Source organism: Melitaea cinxia, chromosome 6, assembly GCF_905220565.1.
Source record: "Melitaea cinxia chromosome 6, ilMelCinx1.1, whole genome shotgun sequence".
NCBI classification, from domain to species: domain Eukaryota; kingdom Metazoa; phylum Arthropoda; class Insecta; order Lepidoptera; family Nymphalidae; genus Melitaea; species Melitaea cinxia.
This window is the reverse complement of record NC_059399.1, coordinates 15,521,225-15,532,168: the sequence shown is the minus strand read 5'-3', so window position 1 is coordinate 15,532,168 and position 10,944 is coordinate 15,521,225. Positions and strand designations below refer to the sequence as shown.

Below are 10,944 nucleotides of genomic sequence, written 5' to 3'. Positions count from 1 at the left end.
ATTGATTATATTGGTAATAGTACAAATAATTCTTAATAAAAAAGGACATTACAAAAGTTAGACTACGAAATCCAGATGTAAACACTTTTCTTCAAAATTAAGAAGGAAAACAGTACTAACCTTTTCACAAACAATTTAACGATTTCTACAACGTAGCGAAACGAATTTTATCCAGTATTCGCATAGCACAAATGAAAAAAGCCTCAAAGTCCGAAACTACGACCAAAACATTCACAAGAGTCGAAGATGGCGGCCATTGCATTTTCTTGATACAAAACAACGGGGGGTTTCACGGAACATGTCCAAGTACTTACGGCTTCCGGTTAGAATTAGCGTAATATACTTAAAGTTTCACTAAGGACAACAAAAACATTTAAATTAGATATAACATTATCTATAATTAAATATTTTAAAAATTTTATAATCATATAAAGTACAATTTAATTTATAGTATTTGCTGGTGAATAAAAAAGTTTTTAAATTTACTAGTATTTTCATAGCCAATAATAATAATTTACTATTTTATTTAGTTTATGATACTACCACAGCCAACAGTGTTGTTTTTTTAATTTTACCATAAACATTCATTTTTAATGCCGTGTTCAGAAATAAGAAAAAAAATTTTTTTAGCCGAACCTGAAAAACTGTTTTCATCAGAATCGTCGTGATCGCTGTGATAATACTTGGTTAGGGATAAATGCTTCTTTCCTCCTTTCTTCATCGTACTGCATCATTTAATTTGGCGTCGTTGCTGAGATACCACCTGTAATAATACGTGGAGTTCGTTTTAATGATCAATACACATTATTAGATAAAGTAGCATCACTGATCACACACACACACACACACATGAATCACAGAACAAATGAATGAAATGTACCTGACATTTCATTCATGTGTTTTATCTAAATCGTTAGATAAATAGCTAAATTTAAATAAAAAAATAAGATCAATCTAACCTTTTAATGTTAGGATTTTTTTCTTTCTTGTACGATGAAACCCAATAAGGTAGCGATACGACGCCATGTAATTAATTAGGTTCAGCTCTTTCACTAAAATAAAAATATTTTCGTGGTCATTCATGAGTATGAAAATTGCTATAATTCATAAAATAGTTAGGAAGGAACATTTAAATAGACCTACAAGTACAACAGGCAAAAGTTGAATAGGTATATTTAGATTTGATGAATTCAGAATAAAACGCATACCCAATAAACTTTAAATATTGTAAATGGTAATAATATGAATGGAATTATATCAATAAACCTTTTCATAGTTAGCACGATGATAGAAAACTCGCTTATAGTTAGTTGTAAAAAACCGTTATCTGCCAATAAAAAGTGGTTTTTGATGGTTAATTATTCTACTGTGATATGGAAATGTATAGTGATATTACCTGAAAAAAAAAATGTTTTAAGTAAACAAAGAAAAAAAAATCGAAGCACTATAAACAAAAATATTTACGATATTGACGATACGATGAGACACAATTTTTCGACGTATTCTCTAAGTCTTATTCAAACATTTACTGGTATGCATTTCTAAATTAAATTATTTTATTAGCACACATTCGTTTTAATCTTGTGGGCTAATATTTGTATTTTTTACCTATTAAGAACTAATATAAAGTTTCTAAGCAAAACCGATATACCTACACTGAACTATTTATTTATTTATTGTCTAAGTCTAAGAGTATTCACCGAATTATTGAAAAACACACGAGGTAAGTTAAAAAGTACCCGTGAATTTAAATAACTTCGCGCACTCAAATACTCCAAAGGCGCAGGAGTGGAAGCAATAACACAACCGTTCCACGAGGCAACTTTGAGCACACTGAAGCTAGACAGAGATAGTTTGTAAGAGAAAGTTTGTATCTCTTTTCTCGAAAGTGATAAGATTATCGTAAGTACACATAATTGTGTTTGCTCGCAAATGAAAAAAAAAACTGAGCTCAAACACAAAAGTACTTATCAGATCTCGATCAAATTTAAATGGAACTACAATACAAGCATCAGCTTTCGATTGAAACAAGAATCATCAAAATGGCTGCCCTCTAGTGGATAATATAACTCACTTCGTTATAGTAGATCCGGCCGTGTAACATCATTTGATCGATAGTTCGAACCGAAATAGTTTATGATAATGCCATCTTCAAAATATATTTATTTATTTATTTATTTTACACTTTATTGTACACCAAACAAATAAAGTAAACAAGCAACATTAACAATAATTTGTAGAAAAAAAAATGTACAAAAGGCTGCTCTTCCAGGCAACCCTAGGGCAAAGGAGATGATATACAGTTTAATTTTATAAAAAAATAATAGGAAACAACTCAATAAATAGACATACATACTTACATAGATAGATTGTTTACATACATATATATGTTGCAGTCAGAACTCTTAACCAGTCAAAAGTACTATTGACTAGCGAAATCAGTCAAAAGTACTTTTGACTGGACAAGTTGGTCAAAAGTGGTTTTGACTGAAAATTATTGGTTATTAGTACTTTTGACTGCAAATTCGCGGTTAAAAATACTTTTGACTGACGCTCTCCGTCAAAAGTAGTTTTAACTGCAAAAAAGCGTCAGTCAAAAGCACAATTAACTCGTTAGATGTGAATAAATTAAGTCAAATGATCCTGATAAACTATAATAAATTTATGCCCGCGATCTTCTTGCGACTGCATGTCAATCAGATCGACTTGGCGGCGACTGTTCATTTCAGTGTGCAGGATCGGATCCTAAACCTGACCCATCCTTTTCTTGCTTTTCTTCCTTTGGCGTACTTTGCACATTGATAAATATATATTAATCATTTCTTTTGTAACATTAACGTACTTTTTTGCCGTTTCATTCTTAAGTCTATCGCGACCACCATGCCCTATAGAAATATTAGCAGCATCAATAATGTCGTAGATTTCCTCAGCTGGCAAAAATATTTGACAGGTTCTGTGTTTGTAACTAATTTTTTTATACCACAAACTTCAATGTATTAAAGCATTGTAGCCTACTGTACTGTAATGGTGTTTCCTTTTCATTAAATTTCGCGTCTTCCACATCCATTGCAAACTTTTCGAATTTTTCTTTTGTCATCACATTGAAATGACTATCTTTCATATCTTCCATCGCTAAAATTCTTTACAAAAAGCCTTCTTTCTTTTCGTAGTCACTCATTTTTGTTCTAATATCAGCACGTTCTCCACTAATAATGAGTAATATAAAAGTTTATATGTGCGTTTGTCGTTATTTTTATCGACCACCTTAACTTTTTAAGAGTTTTGACTGATACAACCAGTCAAAACCACTTTTGACGGAATCATTTAGTCAAAAGTACTTTTAACCAGCTCCATTGGGCAAAAGTACTTTTAACTGTTATTTTAGTCAAAAGTATTATTGACTAAAGCAAACGGTCAAAAGTACTTCTGACTGATTTTGCTAGTCAATAGTGCTTTTGACTGGTTAAGAGTTTTGACTGCAACATATACACACACATAAACACATAAGTTCATACTACTTAAATAAGAAGTGTTTTAAACAAGATTAATAGTGACAGATAAAGATAATCATAAAACTGGAAACCTAAAGCAAAGGATTAAATACCATTTATGTTGAGAAAGTGTTGTTTAACGGATTTCTTAAAAATAGGAAGAGATTGAGAACGTCTAATCTACAAGGGCAAAGAATTCCAAAGTCGAACAGCTTGTACGGTGAAGGATTTGGTGTAGAAAGTAGAGGAATGAGAAGGAATTTCAAGAAGTAGATTGTTGTTCGACCGTAAACAACGTTCATGTAAATCATTTAGATATTTAAACCACTCTTTTAAGTAAGATGGAGTTGCCGGATTAAACATAATGCAGTATAATAGCCTGAGAATGTGAGTATTCCTGCGAAGGCGAATTGGGAGCCACTTGAGTTTTTTTTGGACGGGTTGGGAAGGGGTAGACCTAGGCGGACGTTCCTAGACCAAATAAGGGACGTCTTGAAAAAAGGCCAGGTCAAGAGTACCCTAAACCGAAGAGCATGTATGAAGGGAATAATGAAAGTGGACGATGCGAAAGAAGTATGAAAGGATCGTAGCAAGTGGAAAGAAGTGGTCTCTGCCTACCCCTACGGGAAAGAGGCGTGATTATATGTATGTATGTTGAGTTTTTTACGACAATCGGAAATGTGATCATATTTGCGAAGACCAAATATGAATCGGATACATAAATTTTCAATGCGCTCAAGCTTATTCAATTGCTCTTCGGTTATGTCAAGATAGCAAGTGTCAGATAGCAAGTGATAGATAGGTAAAAGAAGACTATGTACGAGTGCAATTTTGGTGGACGTAGGAAGGAAATTTTGCAGCATGCAAAGGGATCCCACAGTAGAAAAAACCTTTCGACTTATCTCACAAACCTGTGGACACCGAGAGAGGTTTTGATCAAATATGATTCTCAAATTTGTCACTTTTTCACTACATGGAATTTCAACACCGTTAAAAATTACAGGAGATAATTGTGTCTTATTTACGCGAAAAATAAGTTTAGAGCCTCCTATAATGATAGCTTGTATTTTTCTTGGATTCATTGTTAAGCCAAAAGATTTATTCCATTTAGAAATGGCTACTAGGTCTTCGTTAATATGAGAAACAGCCTCTGGTAATTCTGTAATGGTACAGTGGGTGTAAATTTGCAGATCATCAGCATAGAGATGATAGTTTGAAGATATAACGTTAGTGACTGAGTTAATAAAGATAGAGAACAAAACAGTAGACAATATGCCACCTTGAGGTACACCAGCACTGATCTCGGCCCAATTGGAAAAGGAGTCATTAGCTCTAACTCGCTGCCAACGACCTTGCAAATAGTCGATAAACTATTCAGTAGCTTTAGGAGATATGTTAAAGGTACGCAGTGTATCGATTTACAAATGAAAGTCCACGGTATTGAACGCATTACTAAAATCTAACAGTGTCAACACCGTAACCTTCTGATTGTCCTTATTAGATCGGATGTCATCAGTCATTTTGATCAGTGCAGTAGTGACCTGGACAAAAACCGGATTGAAAAGGATTGACGAGATTATATCTAAAAAGAAAACGGCTAAGTTGCTGATGTATGAGACGCTCAAGAGCTTTAGGGAGAAATGGGAGAATGAAAATAGGACGGAACTCGGATACAGAACAGGGATTACTTTTTTTAGGAAGTGGAATTACATCGGCATTTTTCCATGCTGACGGGAAAGAACTAGTGGAGATGGAGAAGTTAAAAATAAATCCAAATCACAAAAAGAAACAAAAAAATATTTATAGTAAAAAAATATTGTTTGTTTAATCTAAATAAAATACACAGACAACAAACACACAATCGGACAAAGACACTATCGGTGAGAGTGATAAAAAAACAACAACTCGAAATCACAAAATGAAGAGACCGATTGAAGTTGTGAAAAATTGAGAAACTTCCATCAATTCTTTTATTTTAATTTTTTATCCTTAGCTGTGGTATAGTTTTGTCGCACCGTTCGAGCGGCATGATCTGATGCAGAACTTATAAGCTAAGAATAGCTGTAGCTGTGTGTGTGTGTAGCTATAGCTAATAATAAAAATAGCTGTCTCTTTCTAACATTGACATGAATGCCTTGACTAACCGTCTTCAATCGTAGAATCGAAAAGCTATTTTTTATTATTAATAAGATTCATTATATAAAATTTATTTTGTGCTAAAGTTTTGTCGTGGAGTGTAGAACCCATGTAACCTGAAGAGAAAAGTGGGGTTGCTACTAGCTGCACCAACAAGCCCATCAATCCTCATCGTGTTGCTACTAGTAGATTAATGTCACAGAGTACATTTTAATAGTATTAATGTTATTGAAGTAATATTTAAATTCTTTATGCAAGCTTGACTATGGATGCGTGACGAGAGCGTTACGAAAAGTTTAATAAGGCGAGGAAAACAGAAGTTGAAAGGGAGATATAAGTTAGATGGAGCTAAAGAAGTTTTACTTCAGTCGTGTGGTCTACATCACATAATCAATTTATAGAACAAATAAATACTAAATCTAGCCGATTAATCGTTAGTTTAAGCTCGCAGTGATAATATAATTTTAGAACAATATTAATTTTGTGATAATTCTAATAGATGCCTCTATTTGTCTGTACTAGTTGTACCTAAAATACTGACTTTATTTTTCAATACAAAATCAGGTAGAATAATAAAACAAGGGCCATTATATAAAACTTGTTTGTGAAAATATAATGTTTATAACAATCACATTTTCAGTCTCATTCTTTCAAATACCTTTTCTTTTAAGTTAACTGCGCTTATCTGTTTTTTGCAGTTAAGTTTCGGTTTCCAAGAACTAACGTATTTTGAAATTAATATGGCTTAATATTAATGTTCGTATGTTGTAGAAATGTACCGATACAACGCTCCGTTTGGCTATGTTCCATAGTATATGTAAGATTACCCAACTTTCAAGGCTACTATACTATATACGAATTAGTATGTACTACATAGTATATAATAATTCCCTGCGGCTGGTTAATTTTTAATTAGGTATATTAGCAACCAATGGAATATAGTCAGTTAAAGTCAAGTTAAAGTTAAATTGCGTAATTTTGGATAAGTGCTACAAAATATTTTTGTCGATATTATTAAAAATTATTTTAATAATAGGTTTATATTATAAAAGATATGTACATTGTCTGAAATTATAATTATTATGTGTTTTATTTTAAACTATTATTCATCACCATATTCACTATCATTGACGTTAAGTGTTAAGACAATTATTGCCTAGCAAGCTCAGCAATGGTTTACGTAACTCGTAATTTTTTTGCTTTAGTCAAACTATATTTACAGCTATTGTTATGTTAAATTTGACATTGGTTACAGTCTTATCTTAATCTGCTACACTGCTAGTAAAATTTAAATTCTGATATAATGAATTACATTTACAAAAAATTATTCCGCTTATCTAATTGATATACAACATAGCTCGACGTAGAAATAGTCAAGTAAATACAAATTATTAATTATAGCTAGAAAAGTACTTGTCAGATCTCATTTAAATTGAAATGGGACCAAATCGAAATTGGTTTACCCAGTCAAAAGTTCTGAGGTATACATAAAAAATACAATCGAATTGAGAACCTCCCCCTTTTTTGGAATTCGGTTAAAAATGTGAAAATTCATCCTTCGGATATCGATTTTTCACTTCACTTAGGAGTTGACCACACAGTAAAAAGATAGATTATTTACCTTTTTCTATGTTGCAGTCGGATATTAATAACCGTATTTTATCGGTAGCTAACTATAAATTTGGTTAATTATTGGTAGCTAACTAAATATATATTATAAATAACCGATATAAGACTAGGCTGAATTGAGTGATACCTTTGCCTCCTTTCCAAGTGAATAACGTGGTAAAAGCTCTCTCTGTGTTTCGCACGTTGTTGTCGTTACGTTTTGAGGTTATGTTAGTTTTCTATCAGTGTTGTAACTTGTAAGTGATAACTTATTTTATGAAATTAATAATTAATCAAAATGAGTGACTTTGTACTCAATGACAGTGAAACAGAAGTTGATTCCGATGAAGAGGTATTATTAATTACATACATATAATTTTATTTACTGATCAAAGAAAGCAATTAACAATTTTTTTATTAATTAGCTTCAAGAGGCTTTCGCCAAAGGTCTCCTTAAACCAGGTCTTAATGAGGAAATTGAGAGGGTCGAGAAGAAATATGTGAACAATGTAGCTGATTTAAAGGCGAAATTAAAAGAGTTTGAATTAAAATTACCATGGATTGAAACATTGGATTTGGTGACGACTGTGGCTCCCATGGCACCTGATGTAGCTTTACAAATGCAACAGACAGCACTAAGGAGAAAGTGAGTAAAAATATAAATAGGATATTTCAGAAAAAAAAATTAAATTGTAGGTCAAACTTAAATAAAATTTGTTAATTAACCACATCATAATATTGTATTACAAATAAACCGAGTACTAAAAACTTTCATCATACCACCAACGACATCCTAAATTAAATAACAAGCTTGCTCAGGCACAGTTTCGTAGCCAAACTGGGTTAGAATCATAGTAGTAATATATTGTCGCATGTATCAACTATTGAAATATAATTTGATCTGACTCAACTGAGGTAGGGCACAGCAGGAAGCCAGGAAATATTCTTCTTATAATCTGGAGCAGCCCGACTAGGGAAGTATCTTAACCTTTCAGAAGAATACAGCTAAATAATGCTGCTTTTAAGCATTGTTGTGTTCCTGTGTAAGGTGACCAGAGTTTCAGGGGCGATACGGTCGGCCTCTGATGTTGCAGGCATCTGTAGGCTACGGTCTTACCATCAAGTGAGCCATACGCTTGTTAGCTGACCTAGTTGTATATATAAAAAAAAGTAATACATTCTATTTGTCATTAGTTCCTATCCTCTTTATAACTATTTATTTTATATCCCTTTAAAGGTTGTCTTGAAGAGATAGCTCTTTTAGCGATATAACTACCTTTTGTATTTTAATTTTCTTTTACCATATTTTGTTTATCTAATACTATATAATGAGCAATTCTTGTGTATATATAATCTGAATCTCGGAATCGACTTCAACGATTTTCATGAAATGTAGTATGCTGGGGATATCGGGGGTGACAAATCGATATAGCTAGGATTCATTTTTAGAAAATGTTGTTTTATCCCTGTTTATAGGTAATGAAAAAATGGCTACAATATCATTAGAATATCTAGGTAAATTTTGCAAGTGTCAATAAAGTTGTAATAGCTCAGGTGCGAAATCAGTTGGTCGGGATAGACCGAGAAGAACAAGGTTCAAATCCCCATGATCAGATCGATTATTTTTCCTTTTTTTTAAAATTGCACTCATGATTTTTTAATTCAACCAGTTCATATTTTTTATTATTATATCGTTAATATCGGAAAATATTATTCATATTTTATCAATTTTTTTTTTTGATGTATTTTCTGCTTTATGGCAATCTGTTCGAAAACAATAAGCCACTTGTTTGGCTGGAACTACCTGATACTCTTATATATTTTATCAATGTAATTCATATTTTAATATGATTTCCAAAAAAATACAATTTACCAAAAATACCGAGGTAAGCTCGGTCACCCAGGTACTATATCTTATGGTCAACAATAAACCATATTTGTAATTTATTTTATGTTCTAGAAATATTACAGAAAATACTAAGGGCAAAGTAGAATATGATCCAACTCAAGATCCTGTCTTGAATGAGTTTAAGAGAGAGAATCTTATCCATCGTCAAGCACAAGCTGCTGTTGTTGATGGAATCAAACGTCTTAAGGAACTAAATATACCCACAAAGAGGTAAATATGTTGTGAGGTAAAATAGTGTGTAAAAAGTATGTCTTTTTACACATACTTTGTTATTGTCTTTAGTATAGCAGCATTAACATGAGCAGTTGATGTAAGCTGAACTTTTAATATGTTATATTAAACTTAAAAAAAAAATGTGACATTATGTTTATTGTTTTGTGCCATCTCATAAATTTGTTATGTGAAGTTCCTGCACATTTAAACACAGTTAGATTAATCAAGCAAAAATGTAAAATTCTTCTAGAACTTGATGTATTAAGTTTTACGTTATATTTAAAATTTAGTACTTTCTATCTTTCGAAATTGTAAGGTGATGTTTAAATATAATTTAAGTTCTTTTCAAAAATTACTATTTCTTAGGCAATTTTTTTTAAATTATTCTCTTTGTCTCAAGGCCTGACGATTACTTTGCTGAAATGGCAAAATCAGATGAACACATGCAGAAAGTACGTAAGAATTTAATGGCGAAGCAGGCGGCACAGGCTCGTACGGAAAAAGTACGACAGTTAAGAGATCAGAAGAAAATAGCTAAGAGAGTTCAGGTAATCTTTTAACTAATATTTTTATTTGATTTTTCTACACAAATGTTATAAAAAATATGTATTTATGTATACTACATACAGTGCTGCTGTGGCTTTATGTATGCCCTTATGTACTACACTTATGTATGTATACTACACTTAGTTTCGGTTAAAAATGTTCAAGAATTTTCTGTACTTTGTTTAAAATTTTATTATTGTTAAAATTAATTTACATATATTATCACTAATTGCTTTTACAGATTGACACAAAACTGAAACAAGCAGCTGATAAGAAACAGATGCTGGAGCAACTCAAGAGAGTGAGGAAAGGAAAATCGACTGATTTAGACTTTTTAGAAGACAATAAAGGAAACAATTCAAATAAAGGCAATCCTAAAAATAAAGTTAACAAAAAGCGAGCAATGAAAGATAAAAAGTTTGGGTTTGGAGGTAAAAAGAAGGGATCTAAGCTGAATACTAGAGAATCTACTCATCAAATAGATGGATTTAATAGTTCAGCTAAGAAGAAACCCTTCAATTTTAAAACTAAGAACTTTAAACCGAACAACAAAAAGAAGAATCAGAGGCCAGGAAAATCAAAGAGAAAGAATGCTAAAAGATAGTCTTAGCATGTTAATATAAATAAATATAATTTTACTTCATGTATGGCTTTTTATTTTAGCAAAGTTTATAGATATAATTTATTTAAGTTACTTTAGTACTTTAGTTGGGTATAAGAAGTTAGACCGTTAGATCAGCTCTCAAGTTCTATTAAATACATTAAAAACTATTTAGCTACGGTGCAGTGTTTTGGTGGCCGAGAACCAAACTAATCACCGGCGAAGCAAAGTTGCAACAACTTCAAAGGCTGGTTTGCATGGCGACTACGGGCTGCATGAGGACCACTCCGACTGCGGCCCTGGAAGCTCTATTGAACTTGTCGCCGCTGCATCTGTTTATTGGCTGTTAACAGGAGGCGGGAGCGGCCGCGGTAAGACTCAGGAAGCTAAACCTATGGAGGAACGTAAAAGTAACACACACAGTAGTAATATTTGATTTA

General features: G+C 32.3%; 1 protein-coding gene across 1 annotated transcript; it reads left to right on the top strand.

Moving 5' to 3' along the window:
• Positions 1–7,416: 7,416 nt before the first annotated feature.
• Positions 7,417–10,546, top strand: LOC123654685 (probable rRNA-processing protein EBP2 homolog). The gene is made up of 5 exons (XM_045590576.1): positions 7,417–7,587; positions 7,661–7,881; positions 9,196–9,354; positions 9,758–9,905; positions 10,145–10,546. Exons 1-5 carry the CDS (start codon positions 7,534–7,536, stop codon positions 10,505–10,507), a joined length of 945 nt encoding a protein of 314 aa, XP_045446532.1. The 5' UTR covers positions 7,417–7,533; the 3' UTR covers positions 10,508–10,546.
• The last annotated feature ends 398 nt before the right edge of the window (positions 10,547–10,944 follow it).